This window comes from Apostichopus japonicus, chromosome 22 (genome assembly GCF_037975245.1).
Source record: "Apostichopus japonicus isolate 1M-3 chromosome 22, ASM3797524v1, whole genome shotgun sequence".
Lineage (NCBI taxonomy): Eukaryota > Metazoa > Echinodermata > Holothuroidea > Aspidochirotida > Stichopodidae > Apostichopus > Apostichopus japonicus.
In genome coordinates, this window is record NC_092582.1 from 17,292,444 (window position 1) to 17,315,211 (window position 22,768).

The 22,768-nt window shown below is 36.4% G+C and overlaps 1 protein-coding gene and 1 long non-coding RNA gene across 2 annotated transcripts in view; both read right to left on the reverse strand.

Annotated features, from left to right (window-relative positions):
• LOC139963862 (sushi, von Willebrand factor type A, EGF and pentraxin domain-containing protein 1-like) overlaps positions 1 to 22,768 on the reverse strand; it is a 31,211-nt gene that overhangs the window by 7,433 nt on the left and 1,010 nt on the right. The window contains exons 3-19 of the mRNA XM_071965072.1: positions 20,341 to 20,472; positions 19,057 to 19,245; positions 17,258 to 17,422; positions 16,276 to 16,449; positions 15,248 to 15,439; positions 14,703 to 14,894; positions 14,289 to 14,471; positions 13,799 to 13,981; positions 13,372 to 13,488; positions 11,120 to 11,299; positions 5,640 to 5,843; positions 4,869 to 4,999; positions 3,645 to 3,762; positions 2,714 to 2,905; positions 2,288 to 2,462; positions 1,544 to 1,674; positions 837 to 1,010 (exon numbers count right to left, since the gene is read on the reverse strand). Coding sequence (XP_071821173.1) covers positions 837 to 1,010; positions 1,544 to 1,674; positions 2,288 to 2,462; positions 2,714 to 2,905; positions 3,645 to 3,762; positions 4,869 to 4,999; positions 5,640 to 5,843; positions 11,120 to 11,299; positions 13,372 to 13,488; positions 13,799 to 13,981; positions 14,289 to 14,471; positions 14,703 to 14,894; positions 15,248 to 15,439; positions 16,276 to 16,449; positions 17,258 to 17,422; positions 19,057 to 19,245; positions 20,341 to 20,472 — 2,832 coding nt within the window. The remainder of the gene's footprint in view (positions 1 to 836; positions 1,011 to 1,543; positions 1,675 to 2,287; positions 2,463 to 2,713; positions 2,906 to 3,644; positions 3,763 to 4,868; positions 5,000 to 5,639; positions 5,844 to 11,119; positions 11,300 to 13,371; positions 13,489 to 13,798; positions 13,982 to 14,288; positions 14,472 to 14,702; positions 14,895 to 15,247; positions 15,440 to 16,275; positions 16,450 to 17,257; positions 17,423 to 19,056; positions 19,246 to 20,340; positions 20,473 to 22,768) is intronic.
• On the reverse strand, positions 5,879 to 11,059 carry LOC139963865 (uncharacterized). Its single transcript, XR_011791778.1, has 3 exons — positions 9,918 to 11,059; positions 8,900 to 9,114; positions 5,879 to 7,025 (listed from the first exon to the last, which is right to left on the reverse strand). It is a non-coding gene; the product is annotated as an uncharacterized lncRNA (long non-coding RNA).

A 22,768-nucleotide genomic window follows, 5' to 3' on the forward strand; every position in this document is an offset into this window, starting at 1 on the left:
ATCTCTGTTTCTTGTGATCAATTTTTAGTGATTATTTTCACATATTGGATGCCAACACATTTTGTCTCTACTCTCCTCGCTATTGTTAATATACATTGCTTGGCAGTGGGTTCATTACCCAATCAAAATCAAATGATATTGTGCTTTTCAGAGATAATCTGCAGTATATTTTGTCTTCTTAGTAAATTATACAATTACTAAAAATAAACTCCCATCTGAAAGCTGCATGTCGGGCATGTTCGGGTTCGAACCAGTGAGCTTTGCAACCCAGAAGTCACTGGTTCGAATCCCGCTCTGGCTATAAATTGCTTTGTTCCTTTGTCTAACCTTTCGTAGTCATTTTCCAGTTATTCAATTAGTTATACATAATAATAGTAATAATAATAATGATAATGATAATAATAGTAATAATAATAATAATAATAATCAGCAGCAGCAGTTATTTTAACGACGCTTAAGCGACCACAAATGTGGGAGAAACCCGCAAGGGCTTATGGATTACAACTTACACGTCGGTTGGCTTCCAATTCAACATTTTAACTCAAATTTGGAATCTTTTCAAGTTAGAAAGTCATTTCATATAATAATTTACTTGAAGTTACTCCACCTTTTATCACGTTCTTTACTTTACCATACTTCGAGACTCTTGTTATGCAGTTTCCAAGTGTATTGTTCTACTCTTTCGAATAATTTCTGGAACATTTGTAACAATTACAACAGTTCCATCCAATGTATTCATTGATCGCTTTTGTATGTGGTAAAACAAAAGCTAGCTCATATAAGGAGTTCTTATGCCTATCTGTAAAGTGTTGCCTTTAATTAAAGAGAGCAAATACCTCTACATGTTGGTATGGCGACGTCCCATTGCCCATTAGCCAAACAATTAAGCGTTTGGGATCCTTCAAGTTGGAAGCGAGAATTACAGGAGAAAGAAGCAACACTGGATCTGCCGATGGCTTTGGAAATAGCGACGTTACCGTTCAAGAAAACTGCAATATCTGGACAGGTTTCTAAGTAGTTGGATCAGGATGGATAAAGAACAGAAAGAAAGTCAGTGCATTTATATCTAAATAGGTAATATAAAATCACAATCGACATATTGGAACAATTATGCGTAATAAAATTCTTGTCTACATCTGTCAAAATGCATTTACATGCATATTTATAGTGTGTTTGGCAATGGTATTGTATCAATGGTTTCACTACTTAACTGCGTTGTCTGTAATCTACAGACAGGCAAGGTTTATTTCTCTTTAGAAGTAGAAATTTAAAAAAATTATTTCTTTTCAACACATTGAAGTAATTTCATTTTTTTTTTTATAACTGCTGATATCCATTTATATCCAAGCCATTGACGATACTTACATTTTTATTTTTTCAAACAGGCGTGAGTCCTGCTTTGGAAGTCCCGTGGGGCTGGTTGTTTCCCATTGTGCTAGATTTTTAACTATTTATCTGAATATATATGGTTATAAAGCTATATAGTCAGAGAAACATATGATGTACAAAAACATGTTTTAAAATATAAAACGTTTTATCTTACTTATCATTTTCACATGAACTGTTGCTTGCACAAGCTTAGTCCCACAAGAGTAGGAACCTTCGTAATCCTTTGTCATCTTTGGTAGACGTAATCGCAAACCTTTCTCAAATTTCCCTTCTTGATAGAAAGTGCTATAGAAAAGACAACAATAAGAGGATATCCATATTATTTATGATTAAAATAAAAAAGAAATGTGCCATTTTATTCGAAGAGATATCTTAATGTTACAATATTTTATATTTCACAATTTGATTTGATTCACTCATTTTATTGGCAACTCCCAGTTGAGAATCGTTTGCATTTCCGAATATAAAGAATTTCACTTCCAGTATTTGGTTTCTCGTCTCATTACAGAAATGACACCACAAAAAAGTCTACAGTGACTGAACTTACTGGCCGATTCGGAACTTGCAATTGCCGATCGGTTGGGCTTTTCAAAATAAAAACACAAACGTGGTGGTAGGCTAACTGACATTGATTTATGTTATTTGAGGAGATATGCTGATTAAGTGGAATATATAACTAAATCATCTCTAAAGTCTGAGGTGAAAAACCACAGGACTACAGCATCTGGCAAAGTTGACATTTATCCAAAGTCAAGTCAGTGTAGTTGTAAAGTTTCGAATGTATGAAAACAGTACAGATAAGTTATTCTTTTTTTTTATATTGGCTGTATCATGTGATTTCTTCTTAAAGTACGATATTCAAGTTTAATTTTTTTTATAGATGGCTCTTTATGCATACCCATTTGCCAGTACGGTACCCTTAAAGTTCCATCCGAAGGAATATTTAGTCATCAAAACTTCCAAACTATATTTACTTTCAACCGCACAAGTTAGCAATATTTCTTCGCCTTCGTATTGGGTAAGAACGTTGTTGTCATGCACTCTCGGATCCGTTACCATGGTTACAGTGATAACTGAAAATAAAGTGGTAATAACCAAATGTGCGAAAAAAGAAAGAAATTGAAAGAAAAATACAAAAGTCTTCATTTTGTAATTAAAAAGTGTTTATCCGCATCTCAAAGTCATATGTCTCACTGCCTCTCGATGTTCGTACCTCTCTAGATTGACCCATTTTCAGTCCAACCTCTGACCAAACTTTCTAATTTCTCGTCATTACTTATCGAAGGGTATGCAATAGTCTTCTTTACCTGTCTCAATTACTTACTTGGTAAACAAATTGATTGACCCGTTTCAAGCAACCATTGTCCCCTATCGCAGTAACATGTATGACTTCCAAACAGCTGGTAACCGTCGTTGCATTGGAAATTAACAGAATCCCCGTGATATATTCCGTCAGCAATATCCGCATTATGTAATATGTAACCATTCTCCAAGGCGCTGATGTCGCTGCATCTTCCTGTTAAAAATATGAAACGAGGAGAATTGACTAGGACAAAGGTACACATACATATATGGTTTTATGTAACTCTTTAAAACTACACAGGTAAACATTCGAGGTGAGAGTGGGCGAGAGGGGGGGTGACATGAAATCGCTGAAATCGACTCTAATGTAAAGGGGTCTGAGGTCCTCCCAAATAAATTAAAGTACAATTTTAGACGTGAAATGGTGCATTCTTATTCATTTTGAGACTATAAATAACCGGTTATTCAATGAAGTCTACACGGACGGTGCTAATACTCTTGAATTTTGAACAAGCAAAACTCCCTGGCTGAACCTCAATATCAGCAATACAAATGTAAAACAATAAAGAAATAAATATTTTTGTTCCATCGTTGAAACGCTATAATTTTTCGTTTGAAACTATCGGAGTTCATAGCGTTTACAATCACAGAATTTATATCAACATTGAAAGAAGAGAAACCCAATATGTTACAATTTAATATCAGTATTTCACAGCTAATATTGATATGTTACACTTGCTGATGCTGTAATTTCCTGAGACAGTGATACTTTTCTTGTGCACGTATGGCGTTAAATAATTTACTCAGTTATTATTTGAGAGATTAGTCAAGATCATTGCAATGAGGATGATTGGTAGCAGAAGAACCTTACGTAATAGCTTAACAAACGGATTCTTATTCATATTGAATTTCTGTGACATAAAGTGAGTGCCGGTTATGTAGTGTAAACGTACGAAGAATCTTAACATCAAGGATCTGTACAGTGTTGCCCGCCTCGGTTTTACAAGCATATTGTCCAACATCTTCCATAGTAAAATTTTGAATCCAAAGGTTTGTTCCATTGTTGCCACCCTGAGGCAAAGAAGACAAAAGAATATATATAATAAAGAAGAAAGAAAAAGGAAACTAATAGACGGTATTAAAATACACCAACATTTACGTGGTCTATTTTGTGCAACCATCTTTTTCTAAACTGGGTGGTGGTGGGCAAACATGTTAAGTCTTCAAATGAAGAGGTCTCAGAGGGTCCCTCCCCGTTTGAGTTATTATGTAGAATGTAGGGTTTGTAATGCAAAATGGTGCTATACTTTGCCAAGTTTGAAACAACTTTGAAGACGTGTCTCGACTGTTTAGGTTGTAACGCCTACACATATATTAATTATATCATGTATAATTATATCAGCCCGTTAGAGGAGGGAAGGTTCTGAGTACCTCTGATTTTCATAATTGTATAGGGCGTGGTTGCACCTTGGTCAATGGTTTATATTAAACTGTTTCGTAAATAATTAGAAAAACACAACGATCAATCTTGTAAATGAAAAGTAGTATGACTCTCTTTGAGGTAATATTAAACAGAAGCAAATTATTATAATAGCCATAAACAATTCCCTTATACATGCCAGCTTTTCTTTGTTTTAAAAGGTTTTCAATGACGCAGCCTTGGTGTTAATGCATTTACTAATATGGCTGTTTCCTTTTATTTTGTTTTCTTATGTATCACACTGAATGTAAATAACGAAGAACAAAAATAAAAAAGATCTCATTTTGATTCAATTTTGGGGGAATTTTACCCAATTAAACCTTCACCGATGTTGTACAAACTATACAATATACAATCGATAGAACTATGGAGCTACCATTTAGACCAAATTGAGACATCCTCCTATGTACAAAGGTGTTATTATAATCCAAAAACAGACAACTATTTAATGATTTATTTTAAAGATTCCCATTTGAGACAGAACATTTCGTCGCCCAAACTTGAGTGTATTTAGCTCAACAGAACAGGAGCGAAGTTATTCAAAAGTTTGACAATTTCTTTCATCATTTGTAATACAATAGTATATCAAACTGTGAACTGAAAAGTAAATTGGCAGAATATTTCATTCTAAATTCTCCATTGAGCCATCCTTTAAGAGATTTTGAAGAGAAAAAATGTAGTACTGAAAAATAATTACTCCTAGTTTTTCGAATGTTGTTGTTGACGAAGAGCCATCGATAGTACAGGAGAGATCCACCTCGTCACCTTCTCTGACCAACACAGTCGCATGCTCCAGATTCCGCATGGTAATTTCATCTCTGATGGATACTTAACCGAAAAGAAAAATGATCAAATTAACCTGTTAAATACAGTATTTGGCTTAATAAAGCAACGAACTATTTAAAGAGTTGCTGCATGTTTTACTTGAGTTCATATATATTATTTATGCTTTGTTTTTTGTTTTTTAACTAATAATTAGAAAAAAATCTGGTAAATTTTAATACAAAGTAAACGATTATTTTTTCAGATATTATGTTTAACAATTTGCAACAAAATGACAAATTCCTTGAATCTAATAAGTAAGGAATTCAACTTTTTACTGCCAAGCAACATAATGATTCTTAATCAATGTCATCAATTTAACAATTCACAGGAAACTGAGAATTGACCATTTAGTATATTCCACCAATTCAACATTTCCCAACAAAATGCTGAATTACCCTCAGAAAGTCATCAGTTCAACAATATTTTAGCAAACTGATGAATTCATCATCGAATAAATCTCGTGGAATCAACATTTGGCAACAAAAAGAATTGTTACGCTCGCATCAAACATGTCATCATTTCAGCATTTTGCAAAAACATCATGAATGACAGCAAATTGCAGAGAAAGATCTTAACATTCCAACGGCAGCTTAACGTTTCAATATAACAGATAGAAAACATTGAGCTTTTCTTCTTTTCTTACCTGAAGAATTCCTGTGGCACGCCGGCTGTTTGTTATCTGTATAAGTCCATATTGCATCCCTACAGAACATCTTTTCGTTACCGATTCTTTCAAATCCTATGTTACAGGATACCGTTAAGACACCGGTTAAATTTTCCAGTGTTTCGTAAGTTCTTTCAATCAACACAGAATGCAGCACAGAGGGAAGATGCATTTCGCAGTTATCTAAAGAAAACATGGATAAGTGGTTGAGATCGATATAAGAATTACAACTTTAGGATTTTTGTTTATTTGTTTAGAAGCAAAATGCATACAATTTTGATCCATTTTTCACTTCTTGACAATGAAATTTGGTTGAATTGTTGTAACTTTCCTTTGCTTTGGGATAGAATTCTCCCAAATCAGGGAATATTTACCAAAATTTCTTAGAGTGAAAAATCATTATGTCTTCAACGGATTTCACTCCCTTTTTTTCTTCAGTTTGTTTTTGCTCTTTAAGTTGATAGATTACATTGTCTAAAGGTCTGAAAGTTGTATTTCGCTTTACGTTCTTCAATCTTCATTTCAAACGCATTTGAAACCTGTGTTTACCTCATCTGATGCTATTGTATTTTAATATACTGGTAAAATGGATATGCTAGTATACACTGAAAACTTAAATTGGTTCACCGACTAACATAACGTTAGTCCATCTGATGCCTCTCCCGACTAACATAGCCTTAGTCAGTTGATATACCGACTAATTTATTCCTTAGTCAGTTGGATTTCTTAGTGGGTCATCTTAGTCCGTCAACTTAGTCGATCAACAATTTGTTAGTCGGTAAATGTATATTAGTCAGTTACATTAGTTGGTGACATTAGTCGGTCTTTACCGACTAATTTATATGAGCCACCGACTAGTTTATAGCAAGTTTTACATTAGTCAGGATGGTGCCTCTCCCGACTAACCTTTCTTAGTCGGTATCGACTGACTAGTTGCACTGACTAGAATAACTGAAAGAATTAAACCCGACTAGTTTCACTGACTAGCATCACTGAAAGAAAAGAGAGCAGAAGAAACACAAATAATGTGTACATTGGCAGTATTTATTTCTGATAAAACTTCTGATGTCTACAAAGGCTGACTTTCGACAGATAGAGAAGAAATCACTGTAAACAAAAATCTGAAAATATGATTTTATTCCAACAAAGTTAAGACAAGTTAATGGATCAAACATGAATCGCAAAAGTATATCACTGCACAATAATGCAAAGTTGAATCTTGGGCAAGGGTTCCTCACGACTTTCGTTTTAAAGTGGTACCCCAAATCGACACCAGTTAAGTCTTCACGAACAAAGAGTGTTTCTCTTAACTACAAATGGCCTCCCACTTGTCTTCAGGAAGCCAAAATCTGCACCATTATTGACCTGTGAACAGAAAATATGATATACGTGTAAGCACAGATACAGATATAGCACATGATAACTCACATTATCATAAACATACATTTACATTAAAATTTTATAACATATTGGGAGGTATACATTTAAATCTAGGTCCCTCAAATTATAAGCCAGGAATAGCAGCTTTACCAAATAATTATTAGCTTTGCACAGCATAACACCAAGTTATTTTTCAAAGCTTTATAATTATTTTAATCATGTTAATAATGATCCCAATAGACCGGGAGCCCAGAGGGTTTGGTTAGCTGGGAAGGTAACCAATTGCCTTGTACATCACAATGTTCACAGTGCATTCCTGTATATGAAACCAGACGACTGGCAAACCGACTGTGGTGGATGTGGCTGGGAGAGCAATTTTAAAGTCACCTGATAGTTTTCATGGTAACACATCAAAGACAGAACAATGTGTCAGGTATGGCCCCAAGAGCAACAAATGGCCATCGCCAGTAATTATTGGTGGTGGGGTACCCCTGCCAGTGATCTATAATTGACCCCCCAAGGCTGACCTAGGTCAGCTCATGAGGTAACCACTTGAAACCTACTTGAAAATGTTGGTTAGGACTTCAGATACAACTGATGGGCATAGCCAGTAATTTTTATTGGTGGGGTACCCCTTCCAGTAGACCCCCAAAATGCCCATCCCCCATTGACCTAGATGAGCTCATGATGTAACCAGTTGAAAACTACTGGAAAATGGTATCACTTCATATGTAAGGGATGGGCATTTCCAGTAATTTATATTGGGGGGGGGGGTACCCCTGCCAGTAGACCCCCAAAATGTCCATTCCCTCATTGACCTAGGTCAGCTCATGAGATAACCAGTTGAAAAATTACTGGAAAATGATAGGTATCACTTCATATGTAAGGGATGGGCATTTCCAGCCATTTAAATTGGTGGGGTAACCCTGCCAGTAGACCCCCAAAATGCCCATCCCCCATTGACCTAGATTAGCTCATGAGGTAACCAGTTAAAAACTACTGTAAAATGATTGGCAGAACTCTATATGTAAGGGATGGGCATTTCCAGTAATTTATATTAGTGGGGTACCCCTGCCAGTAGACCCCCAAAATGCCCCCCCCCCCTCATTGATCTAGGTCAGCTCATGATTTAACCAGTTGAAAACTACTGGAAAATGATTGACAGGATTCTATATGTAAGGGATGGGCGGACTCTGGCAGTGGTGGCCCACCAATATAAAATACTGGAAATGCCCATCCTTACATATGAAGTGATACCATTTTCCAGTAGGTTTCAACTGGTCAAATCATGAGCTCACCTAGGTCAATTAGGGGATGGGCATATTGGGGGTCTACTGGCAGGGGTACCCCACCAATAAAAATTACTGGCTATGCCCATCCCTTGTATCTGAAGTCCTAACCAACATTTTCAAGTAGGTTTCAAGTGGTTACCTCATGAGCTGACCTAGGTCAGCCGTGAGGGGTCAATTGTTGATCACTGGCAGGGGTACCCCACCACCAATAATTACTGGCGATGGCCATTTGTTGCTCTTGGGGCCATACCTGACACATTGTTCTTACTTTGATGTGGTTACCATGAAAACTGATCTAGGTTAGCTATTAGGTGACTTTAAAATTGCTCTCCCAGCCACATCCACCACAGTGCACAGGAATGCATTGTGAACATTGTGATGTACCAGGCAATTGGTTACCTTCAAAGCTAACCAAACCCTCTGGACTCCCGCTCTACAGATCAGTGAAAATTTGACCAAACTTATGAAGCTTGCAATAAATGATATACTAGACTTTTTTTTTTTAAAACAGGTTATGAAAAGTATCTTTAATATCATTAAACAGTTGGGTACAATAGTTAAACTCACTCTTCCATCTTTTTTCTCTATGGTACTTGTTCCTTTGCTTTTTGGGCTCTTGGATAAACTCTTTTGTCCTGCGAAGGGTACCAATATATCATCTTAAAACATGTCTTTAAGCCATATATAACACAGTTCTCCTCTTCTGTTGTTGCCTCCACACTGGTGTCGTACATCACAGGAAACCTCACCCTTGACTTAGATATTTGGCTTTTCAATTCCTGCTGGAAAAAAGAAACAGCAAAGTATTCATCATTTGAAAAAAAAAAATAAATAAAGTTGTCACCACAAAGTTATGTGAGATTTGCTTCCACTATAGTCTCAAAAAACAATCCCAAAGTTTGAAGCAGACTGTATAAAGCTGAAAATTTGAACGAGAGTGTCATCACCATTGCAACCAGAATCAAATGCCCAGAATACAGAGATAATAAAACATGGGCTAAATCTTTGTTTGTTTTTATGATCTTTAAAAATATAAAATTTTAGAAACAGAAATGCACTGAGCCAACTTATTTATAGGCCTAATCGTTTTTAGTTGTTATTTTGCTTGCTCACATAACAAGCCTGTTTAGACCTAGGCTAGAGGAGAATCAATACTTTGTTACACTAAGTTTGTCTTTCGGTCGTTTTGATTTAGTCTTACCAGTAGTACTAAAGTATATAATGGACCGGCGAAGACTAGAGAATACCCAGAGTTTTAGCAACTGCGTTAAACTGTGTCATCTGATCTATTATTTACGTCAATGAGTTTCATTCAATCTATGATCAAAAAGAGAAAACTACTTAATCTTAACCTTTAAACTTTGCTACTAAACAGATATGCTTGAATTACAAATAAATGTCAAAAAACATCATAATCTACGAATCGATGCATATACATATACATAAACAGAATAATTTGAATTCGCGCAAGTGAACACTGCACTACATTGGACAGAAAAAAAAACGTGCAATTATAGACCAAACTAAACATACTAAATTTCCCGTTACTTCTACATAAAATATCAATACAAATACAACAACTTACTCTTTTGGCAGTATACTAAAAGCACATGTTATAATAACTTCAGACTATCAAGCTTTCCTGAGAAAAAAACGGTTAATACTTCTTACAGTAAACAAGTCGACCGTGAAGGAATGTCGCAATTGTTTCCTGAGCGTGACCGGAAATTAAATACTAAAAAATGATAAATGAAAAGGTTAAATAGAACTGAAGCGTGCATCCTGACTGCTCGCAACATATAATACCGTTGACTAGCCAACATAATCTGTTCAGCCTACTGTGACTGTACGTTTGAAGGTCTAGCCTTGCTTATTCAATATCACAAAGCCTACCCATTTAGATTCACATGGGAAATTACAGGAAATCTTTACCAAATGAGTGTAGACTTCAAATAAACTATTGAGACCTATAGTTCCAGCATTTGTTTGGGAATGAATTAGAAGATTATGTGCCACTGTTCAGTCTAGCCCAATACACACATAACACATTGTTAATTGGTGTTTAGAATGCACACTGTAGTGTTGAGAATGCACTGCAGTACCCAGTAGAAGCCTATAGGCTACTCACTGTCATTGCACTTGTGTATTGCGAAACGCCAGCGTGACAACGGTAGCGTTACACTAACCATAATACATGAGTACTAGTGCCAGTGGCCTAACAATTAACTTTAATTTTATCTTCAAGTTAAAGGAATAACAGGTAGGCCGATGATGGCAGTTAATACCTCCATTCTTCTAAAGACCTTCTTGGGAGATTTACGGTTGAAAGTTGCTTAGAGTGATCGTATGAAACTATGCCAAGTCCAGCAAGCTGCCGTTGCCTCTCGGTTTCCAAATTGAAGTGAATCGAATTGGGTTAAAATACATTAGTCCGTCGACACCGACTAAGCTACGATTATGGCGTAAATCGGGTGTCCGTATCGTTCTTAGTCCATGGGTTAAAATACCTTAGTCCGTCGCCACCGACTAAGCTGCGATTATATTTTCCTTAGTCAGTGTAAACTGACTAAGAAGCAGCAATGAAACGAAGATTTTTGCTAGTTCGTGTGCATTGACTAACGTTACAAACTAATTTAACGTTAGTCCGTGGCAATATTGACTAGTTTATTTTTTCAGTGTAGCAATATCAATTAAACCTACTTGTAGTCAAAATAGTTTCGTTTTGCGATTGAAAATAATCAATAGCAACACTCATTACTGAAACAATTAGGATGATGAATAAGTTACCTATCAAACACGTTGGTTTTGGTCCAGACCAGGTACCGTTCGTTCTGCACCCTATTGTAGAGGTACCGGAGATGTGGTAACCCTCGTTGCATTCGAAGTTGACAAAGTCCCCTACCAGCATGTTACCGTCACTAGGATGTCTATTACCGTTGCGTATCTGACCTAAGTCTTGACACCAGGCTGGAAGGAGATGTTATCAATTAGTACGGATTTATTTAATGATCTTAACCTATGTAATATTTATTTATAAACTAATCTGGTATTCAAAGTGTTATTGCTTCGTTACCCCAAACTATAACCTTCATTATCTTGGCGATCCTCCAGTGACGGATGTTGTTGCCTGTGGAACTGGGCTACTTGAGGAGGTTTCTCCCTCCCCCTGTGAGAAGGTGTCATATGGTAAGAGTTGATGAGTTGCAAAATGGTATTTTAGTTTGCAACATTGGAGTACTTTATTTCTAAACTGTGTCCACTATTTATCCACAAAATGAATATCACCATCTGCTCTTTTTCTACTTCCCATTATTTTGGTGAGCCTCCACACATTTCGGCGATGCTAAAAAGGGTCACCATACCTACTTTGAATTTCAGAGTAATTCATGACACGCAATGACACCGAGTATGGGAGGATGTCTTCAATATATTCTGTGCTTTCGTGTCATGTATCGGAGCATTTGTACAGTTGTACTGATAGGGTGAGTAATATCCTTTATCATGATTCAATTAGATTGAGGTTAGAAACTGCACGTGCTCTCAGTGAGACGACACCCTCCCAATGGATTAGCCAAGCAAAATTGGTCCCAACCGACTGACTGTAGCATTAAATCTATAAAGAGCTTATCACATTAAGAAAGTGGCAGGGAGTCAGCGACTGATCAAATTGTTATATATATACTGTGTCCTTAACCTTTATGGAAGGTTTAAATTGTTGCGATAAAAGCAATAACATTTGTTGACCTGTGAGTCTTCAGATAAATAATGACAGCAATGTATGAGTGTGCAAGTTGTGATGCGCACAGTCAAAATTTAATACTCTAGCCATGTTTATGTTTCGATAGAACTCATTCCTGAATGTGATACAAAGCAACTGCTTTAAAATATAAAATAAAACATTCCAGATTTCAAGTATATGCAAATGTTTTTTGAGCTTGATTAGAGAGGTAAATTTTTAAATATTTTCCAATGGTGTAACGAAATAAATATTAATGCAACTGTATTAACCCTGTTAATACTTTTTAGGCTAAACTGATTACTTTACGTATCGGTTAAAGTTTGCTTTTGTGTATATCTTCTAAATTCTTTACGTTGTAAGACTATGTCATTTGTGAGGTAATGATGATATCACATATAAATCACGGCCAGGCAGTTTAAAACTTATAAATAACTTTTCAACTATCTTTAAAAACGAAGACGGTTTGCGTCAGAAACGTTTTACTCCAAGCACTCAACAAAGGTCGGTTGGAAATTTTGCAATGTTATAGCGGCATGTGAAAAAAAAAATCATAGAATTAAAAATAACTTGCAATCCTTTCCATGATTGCGGTTTAACATTAAGGTCACCCTTACCGTGAATTTGTTTAACAGTTTGGAATTTTAGATTATTTTGAAAATGTTTGAATTTTTCCTTCTTGTGAGAGACACTCCAGTTATTTATATCATTAATGTTGATACGTTTTGAGGAGTTTTTCGGAGGGGTTTATTTAGACCTTTAGGAGGAGATATGTTAACAAAGAGGAATGTGTTTACATTATATGTATAAGGTGATTGAAATGTAGCATTATATGGTATGCAAGATTTTGAAAGTTTTGAAACATTCACTTCCTTTTATTTAATATTCACAGGCGCGCGGAAGCATGAGACATACCTCCAGAAATATGACATATCGTCCATCATCACCCAAATCAAAGACATAGTTATATATTGCCTACAGATGCATCTTCCACGCAAACCAAATAGCACCTTTTTGGATGGGAGATATGATATCGGAAAGGATTCTATAAGGTGAGGGGGGATACGATGTATTTTTCTCAATCAGTCTTTTACCAGCCTTTACGAAAATTATATGATGGTGTGAGGGCGAGTCAGAGAGATGACAGAGCGAGATAGGGGAAGGATAAGGGGAGGGTGAAGGGGAGTTAGAAAACAGAGCAGTCGGAAACTATAGACATTGCGATACTTCTGCTGGTCATAATTTCCATAGTGTAAAAACACCAGCCTGGTAACATTGCATGACATATAACAAGATTCCTCACCACGAACTTCAAGGGATATATTAACGAATTTGCCCGAGTCTCCTCGGACAACACACGAATAGTTGCCAGACATGGACCTCCGTAGGGGCTGTAGGCTTAATTTGTACCAGTCGTTTCCTGAAAGAGAAACAGAGGTTATTGCATACCATTGATAGCGAAAAATGTGCAAATTCATCAGATGTATATTGCTGTTCCTATATTACTATTATTTTGTTTTTGGTAGGGAGGGGCTTGCAATAAACCCCCCCTCGTAGCTACGTGTTGAAGGGTATAATCCTTCCGCCACCCTAACAAACAGATGGTTGGAAATAATGGTGGCAATTGTTAGCTCGCTGAATATTTCAACCTGCTATGTTGTTGACCTTCAAATGCAAAAAATGGGAGCAAGTCACTGAATTGAACATCTTCCAGCCGAATATGTACCCACCTGGTTCTCTCGTTCCAGATAGGTGATTGCTTCCTAAGTTGAAATACCACCTAGGTCTTTTATACGTAGGTACTTTGCAAGACATTTCGAGGAATCTATCTCCTTCGTAGGCTATAACTTTTTCGTTTATCATAGTAAAGTTATTAGATACACGAATCTGGTAATCGTGTTGACCACTTGTATCTGAGGAAATTAAAGAAAAAACACAAGTAGCAAAATATGAATGTATTGTCCCTCTATTTCCGTTCAGGTTTTACAGAAACACTTGTTCAACACCTGTAGTGGTAAAGCTATCAATTATAGTAAGTTACTCTCTTAAAGCGTTTTTAATAAAGAGAGAGCCACAGCCGTCGGTAAATGTATGTGTTAGAGGAAGTATTTATGTGAAGACATTTCTCTTTTTTTGTAACACCAGCGCTAAAAGGGATTAAAATATTGGAATTTACTTTAAAATAAAAAAAGACAAGACACTTGTCCACTCATGTCTTACCCAGAATACACTGTGGAAAGTCCCCCTCCGTCCATTGTCCATCTTGACAAACGAATCTGTTTGTACCTATCATCCTGTAACCTTCTTTACACACATAAATGACGTAACCGCCATGGTGTCGGTGATGCGACGAATTTACTCTAGTGGCATCTCTTGGTGTAGGTTGAAGTTCCCTGCACTTAACTAATGGCAAAGATGGCAAAGAAGATGTTTGAGGGAGGGGAAGGTATGTGGAAAAGGTAAATAGAAAGGAAAAAAGAAAACGCTCGTTAATAAGTAATTGACCCATGATGTGAAGTTCGGGTTCAATTATAACGATGAACCGATTGTGAGCACAAGCAAATGAATGAAACACGAATCAGGTCTCCTTCTCTCGTCTTTTGTCCCCTCCAACAAATTAATCTCATTGCTTACATTTGCAAGAAGGCTCTGTTCCACTCAGTCGGTTTTCGTGTGAGCAACTCCTGACAGCGTCACCATCCAGGGTCGTCGTGGAACGATCGGTACATTTATATTGTACAGTCTCGTTATAATTTAAGTAATCTCTATCCGGTTCTTCAAAGTATCTTAGCCGTCCAGTTGGTTGAGAAAGTGGACATCTAATTGCTACATTTGGCAAAAAAGAAAAAAGAAAAAAATGAAACCCCAGAAGAGACCATCAGTTGATATTTGAAATAGCATGAGCTATAAGATATGATGCGCTTGTATTTTGGGTTTCTACGTTACAATGTGAAGGAGAAAAAAGTTTCAATTCGTTTTGTTGTGTGATGCCAGATGTTTAATCAAACAACAACATCAATGTTTTAACAAATATGCCGGTCATTGCCAGTCATAGCATCCTGGAGTGTAGCTGTTTTCAGTACAATGTACAGTTATCTGTATACGATATACATTTCAGTGATGATACCAGAACCTTTATGGGAGTCGGGCGGGACAGTGGTAAGTGAGTTGGGGCGTACCTGTACAATTTGGAACGCCTCCACATGACCACTGGCTGTCAGTTTGACATGTGCAATGGATAGGGCCTGGTGTTTTTAGGAAGAAACCTTCAACACAAGCGAATGTCACAACGTCGTGGACAATGTAATTACCGGTCCCACTTCGTTGAACCGTCAAATTAGGTCCAGGCACAAGTGGTGGGCAGTTGTTTGCTGTAATGAAATTATTCTCTTAAATAAATGAAAATGTTATTTTAAGATGTAAGAAAAATACATAGAAGAATGTAAATAACATCATACTGGTAAAATGCCTTCAAATTCTATCATTTCATTTTCAGATAACGTCATTTAAATCTTTTTCAAAGTGTACTATCTCAGGGTGTTTTTGTTTTAGTTTTCTTCAATATTTGAATTAGAGATAAAGGAATAGTTTACAAAGTTCACTAGAAATGTCAAGATTAAATTTCCTTTCACAGGCCAAAGGAGATATACCCTGAAATGTCTTTTTAAGTGTAATAATGTACTCGGTCGGAACAACTGGCTTGCGGGCGCTTTGTAGGGAGGGATTCAGTGACTCACGGTCATTGCTTGTTAAAAGTAGCTCTTAAAAGTGTCACAACAAACTTGCCTTCTTTTGGCTTATAAGTAAATTTACGGTAACACTTGCGACATCTTAAAGTATATGCAAACTTGCACTACGATATATACACTCCGTCAAAAGTTCATAACTAAATAGAAATATGACCATACTTTCTGAATGTGATGAGTTTTAAAAGTCCTTGATACCAATTCCGTTCTCATAGATAAGTATACCCATTACCAGCCACCCCCCCCCCCCTAACAACCCCCAAACAAAGCTTGTTCGTTTCAAATGTCAGCAGGATAAGTCTCTTTATACATTGAAAAAGCTCTAGAAAAACTTAAAGCTTTACACCAAACATGTAAGGCGCCAATGTCTGATGCATAGCAAAGAAGATGAAAAAAAAATTCAAAAAACGATGCAGTTATATTGAAGATTCGTCTAAATTCCCTGATTGATATAACCTCACCTAAGCAAGACGGATTGCTGCCGCTCCAAGTTCGATTTCCTAAACAGGTACGGGTAGATGTGCCTTGTAATGTGTAACCAGCTGTACATTCGTAATAGACAGTAGCGGAAACGGAATAATCTAGGCCGATTTGAATCAAATTTTCTGATCTTCCTGGCGGATCACAAGTTGGTACTGAAAAGGACAGAGTAGAACGTTAAAAGTGACTTATGCAAGAGAGTCAAGATTTTAAAGATATTGTAACTTTTACACTCTGGTTGGGAGACAGTTTCATCATTCCTACAATCACACCATATCATTATAACACCTGGCGTGTTTTTACATGGCATTGGAGGTTGATGTAGTTAACCACACCGATACGGTTCGCCTCAGCAGGGAACGGCTGTGGATGCAACGATTCTTCCCCATGGTCTCAACATCCAAGAATGGAATGACTAAACACCATCGGTAACCTCACTCACTTTACCCATACCTCTCTCCCTCTATCTCTCTTTCCTCACACTGCTCTATTCATCACAATTCCGTCCCATCCTCGATACTCAACTGTTATTTTCTTCCTACTTCACCATTTTCCTGCTCCCCTTTCACCTATATACTTACTATTCAACCCACATTGCTACATCGTTCTACGTAGTTCAACTCCATATTACATACATACAGGCCTTTCATGATATAAGCGGTTTCATCTCATTTGCTCAGTCTATGCTAACTCTATTCACTGTTCATTGGTCCAATTTAGCTGTCTAGTGTTCAATGTGTGCTTTCTGTTTTCTGTTTCACAGTTTGCCTTTGAAGAAGATCCTGCTCGGATCGAAACGTCAAGCCCTTTATACCATTTAACACCCCGAGCAGTTATGATGGCGAGCAATACTTCCAGATTGTTTTCAAACTTAGATGGAAAGCTCTATAGGTTTGTTATACTCCTCTGCGTCATGTAGACTAAAGCTAATGATTATGTGATCTCAATATAACAAAGACTTACGAAGACATTGCCCTCTAATACGAGACCAAGAACCATCTTCGCTACAAACGATTTCCCCGTCTCCTTCAAGGCTATAACCTTCGTTACAAGTGTAAGTTACTTTAGCTACATTTCTGCTCCAGGAGGCGTGATCCATGGACGGCGGATCCTGGCAAGTTATGTTATCTGTAAAGTGGACAAAAAACACCGTACAATCTTGTTTACTACATGAAAGCAGCGGTATTATCACGCAACGCAATGACGTGCATAGGATTCCAATGGTGGCAGTGGTCATGGTGGTGTGTGTGGGGGGGGGTGGGGGAGGGATAAAAAACTTCTCGTGACTGATTTAGATGAGGGCATGAACCTTTTATGGACGGGCTGTAGACCAGTCAGAATTGTTGCGCAGGAGGGCTGCTTGGACGTTAATAAGTGAAATTGTGCTTCTGATGCATATTCAGACTACGGCTAAGGTCATTGAGGCGGAGTGAGGCGGTTCACGTGCTATTTTAAAAACAAACCCAAAACTGTTAATATCATATCAGATGATCAAAAGAGAACCTTTGAATGACATTTAACACCATCTTTCGTTTGACAATTGTTTCTTTTATTGCGGAGTAAACATGCTATCGGAGGATGAGTATAGAGCTACTGTTTTCCTTTATTGACTTTTAGTATTGTGTGGAAGGAACTAAGCTGATAGACTGTGTTTTACATTAAATAGTACAGCCACTTTCATTCTTGAGCATCGGGTTAAAAGATTGATTTCCCACAAATCTTTAACGTGGTACAGAAATACCGCTTGGACATATTAAAGCATTGTTTCGTAACAGTCTGCAATATATCAAATTCATTTTGGGTCTTTAAAGGCATCTTTTAATTTGACATTTCCTTCGTTTCGGAGGAGCTGATGTACATCGAGTTTTGCGTTTGCCTAACGAAATTAGCACAAAGTAGGACCTATTGGTAGTTTAAGTACTCTAGGTACCTGACCAATTTAGCCCATATTCTGTACATTTGTAGTGTGTGATATTCTTACTCAAAAATCTGTTAAACGTTTTCGAAGAGCTCTTTTCGTGGTCAAGAATATACACATTTGAGGTTTTGAACAATCCTTTAATTATGTGCAATATATGACGTGGTGTGTTATCAAATATTCTTATTTAAGGCCTTAATAAGTTAAACCTTAATTACAAGCTCACATATATCATTTGAATAATGTGATGTTACACTTTTCAAACAGGACAATAAAATACTCCGGAGACTACAACCCTGGGTCAGTATCCTTGAGACGAAGATTGTAAAACAAAGGGAAACCATAACAGAAAATTAGGCAATCACTCTCTTTACATCATCGATGTGCATAAATATAGCTAATGTTTATTCATTACGAATTAAGAAAAGACTTGTAAAATGGTAAATCTTTGATGGATTTTGATGGGAGTTGCAACTATTTTCATGAATTCTAATGCCTATTCGAGTGATTAGGACAATGTTGTTCATAGGTGTCCGTCTTAAATATATCAAAACAGTGAAAAAGATAACGCCTGAGGATCTAATTTAAAGTTTCTAACCTTATGGTTTTATTAACACTAAAATTCTGAAGAAAGCAATTGATGAGTAATTAAAGAATCATCCATGAACGTGCATGAGCCTAAATTTTGGCCTACAGATTGTAAATGCTGCCTGGCTGAAAATATAGACAAACTTCAAACATCTTATGTGATTGAGTTAAGTATATGTCATTGAAGATACAAAACATAATCTACTTTTAGAATGAATGTTAAAACACATTCATCGATAGCGTAAAATTGTCATACCGTCTTGCTTCAAGCATTGCGGAATTGGTCCATTCCAATTTCCATCAGAAAGACAGTGCAGAGTCTCTGGTCCATACAACAAACCTTTTTGACAACCAAATCTGATCGTTTGACCAAAATTATCGATGGGAGGATTTGGCAAAATGACGTACCCATCTGATGAATGCCGCGGCTGTGAGCAATCTATAGCTGTATAACGGAGAGAGAGCAAAAATATCTATGTTCACATTTGTTTAATTTGAACAAGAATTTGAACAAGGACTATCGTAATTTATGATTACAAACCGTATAAATCTATTGAATGTATTAAAGGAATAACGAAGGCAGGGATCAAAAACAATTTATATTATTCAGTAACCTCAAAACTATCTTTTATTCGATTTTTAAGTTAACCTCTTCCCACTGGACTGAATACGCTCACTTTGAATATTGGCTCCTACTAGTAAGGCCTAATCACAATGCACAGTAAGCCGCCATTGTTTATGTAATACGCTTGAAATTCATATTGATGACGTAAGAGAGGAACAACTCTCTTAACAAAGTCGTCTTCCTTGTGGTAGACACCCCCTGGAAAATATTCAGCTGTTGTTGCTAGGACTAGAACTTAAAAGGCCTTGCAATTCCTATAAGCCCAACGCAGCTTAAAAAGTACTCTTTTCTTAAAACTTTCGTTCATAAAAAATCCTAGGTGACGCTAAGCAAGCACACTGACGCTATGCCTAGGCTACGCTAAAGTAACAATGTAGCCTTATATACAGCACGCCTTGCCAGACTTAGGATTATTTCATAACCAATTCAAATGGAATGTTCACGGATGTCGCTCATCTCACTGTGGTATCTCTTAGTACCGCTTTATTTGGCAAACGGTTTCAAATTTTGTATTGATTGTTAAACAGCTTCCTTTAACCTACTCGGTTCAAGCAGTAGCCTTCTGCTTATATAAATAATCTTCTCATCTGGTTTACAACAGGACACTAATATAGATTATTATAGCATTCCCCACATTGCATGGGCCCAGGTGTGACATATTAACTGATAAATTTAATATTAAGAAACCTTTCCTTTTCATGCAGTAAAAGTTATGGTATATTGGATGAAAATAAGTTGCCTTTAAATAGTCTTGTCTGCAGTACGGAAAGGTTACATTGATTGATTGAGTTTTTCGGTGAGGAATATTTCGTCTTCACTGTAGAGGTCTCATTGTAAATTCAACAGGGAATATCCTTCACTATTACCAATACAAAGTGTCTGTGTGTGTAATATCATAATATAAGTTGGTCTTACGTTGATGGACACAAATAAAACCGCATTTCTGGTCACAAGTACATCTTTCCTCTTGTGTACAATCACTGTCCGAGACGCATGAGTGATTACAGCCGTAATGCAAGGCGTAGAAGCCGTCACGGGTAGGACACCCTTTATAGAAAGGACAACATGATAATTAAAAGGAAAATGGGAATATTTGATATCATTATAATAGACATTTAACCTTTACATATTGTTTTCTACCATTAATGGTTGTGTAATCGATACACATATGTCAAAAAGATGTTAGCAAAATATGAAATAACTCCAAGACTACGTTTGAAATAATATTGTTGACCATTTGGGATGTATATGAAACAAAACTAGTCATTCTTATTATATTATGATTTAGGGAAGGATGGAAGGAAGGATGGTTGAATTCATGCATGGTTCGATAGATTGATATATATATACATGCAGACAGGCAAAGCCTGATTGAATAACGACCTTCTCACGATTTAGGCGACTTAAATAGAAACTCACCTCGCCGTTCGAGGTCATTTCCATGCTTCACTTTTCAATTATTTTCCAATGAAGCAGATAACGTGCTGGACTTTTCTTCACATGCCAGCTGGGGGGGGGGGGGGGGAACTGTATTTTTTACAAAATATTGTTTTTTATGGTTTGCCAGATATTATCTGATTATAATATTTTGTTGTAATCAGTGCATGATCAGTGGGTGGTTTGTGGTATAACCGCGACATGTTTGTATCTTGCTGAGTTCTCCTGAAAATGACACATTTTTAAAAGTGTGGCTTACCAAAACGTACTATATAAGTTCAAGACTTCGTTAACTAATTTTGGATTGAAACGTACTAACTATAATACTCAAAGTAGGAATGCATTTGATTGAAAATTAAGACGGCTCACTTTAGATTGTCTTCACCAAATGAATGTTGTAGGGCAATTAATAAATGATTTCGATTCCATTCGATTGCATCCATCGAGCAGACGAGACATCTCCATTATATATTAACCATGTTTAACGTTTACTTTTAAGTTATTTGAACTAAACAGTAATCCCAGCCAATTGGCATGTAATGCCATTGCATATTAGTTTCGAATAACAATAAATAATATCAACATGAATTTTAAATTGCTAATGTAAACGAATTCGTTACCTTCATCTCTATATAAATAAACACGAATTAATTTTAAGCTTCTCTCTCATATATCACATATCAACCCCTTTGTTTTTAATCCACTCGTATTTTTATATTTATGGTAGTACCAAGAAAATAATCAAGTACAAAGTTTCCAGTGTTTCTTTCTTCAAACTAATTGTAAATAAACTGAATAATTTAGGAAAGGGAGATAAAAGAAAATGATTTACCAAAATATTTTGGATTGAAATATAGTTTCTAAATAGAAATAAAAATTAAGAAGAAAAAACACCCCACTATTCAATCAAAAAGAGGGAATTAATTTCTCCCTTAAGGAAACAACTGAAGTAAATGCTATCAACTCTCTTTTTTTTCAATGACAAAATAAAGCACGGCAGCTCGTCATTCATAGCATAGAAATTTGTTTTTTACTTTGAAAGAATGGATTAGTTAAAAGAAATCAAGTAAAGCCTTTGTCTTTATTTTTCTTTCATTTAAATACATGTAAAAGAAGAATGCATATTCTCAGAGGAAGGGAAATGACAGGCAACACATTTAATTTAATGCTGCATTAGATATTAATCTGGTTGCCAGATATCAGCCACGAATAATTAAACTATTTGATTTTAGCGATAACACATGTGCTTATAATTCCCGTTTCTCATGTGAAGCCTACACGTGTTTGTTTCCACAGAACCACTTAAAAACTATCCGAACAGGGTAAACTATAACCTGGTTCTACATTTCATTATTGATTTGTCTCATCGTTTCTTATGTAAGAACATCTGATTACCAGAGCTCAGGCAAAGCCAAATGTTGTAAGTCATCACTGCGGCATTGAGTATAGGTTACTTATAAGTACTACGGAGGGACGGGCTACGCAGTCAACCAAAGAACATGAGAGGAACAAAAAACCCGAAAAAAAAATACCGCGAGCGGTACTTAGAACTTTGCACATTTAGTTACTTAGGCCTATACAGTGAAAGCCAAAGGCAAAAATTAACGTAAGTTCGTAATTACTGATCCTAAATAACCTTCTTATCTGTCTTAAATCAAACCCTAAATAACCATACTATACTGTAAATACACCCGATACACACATAGAACACAGTTACTACTGTAAATTTTAAAGTTTTGTACCTCAGTAAAACTGGCTCGTGCTATAAATCGGTAGCATGTGCTATTATGATTACAGTAAGAATATGTGTAATTCCAACAAATCAAGTTGTTGGAATTTCTGGGATTACACATATCCTCAGTTGTTACTGTAATCCTTATAGCACATGCTACCGATTTATCAGATT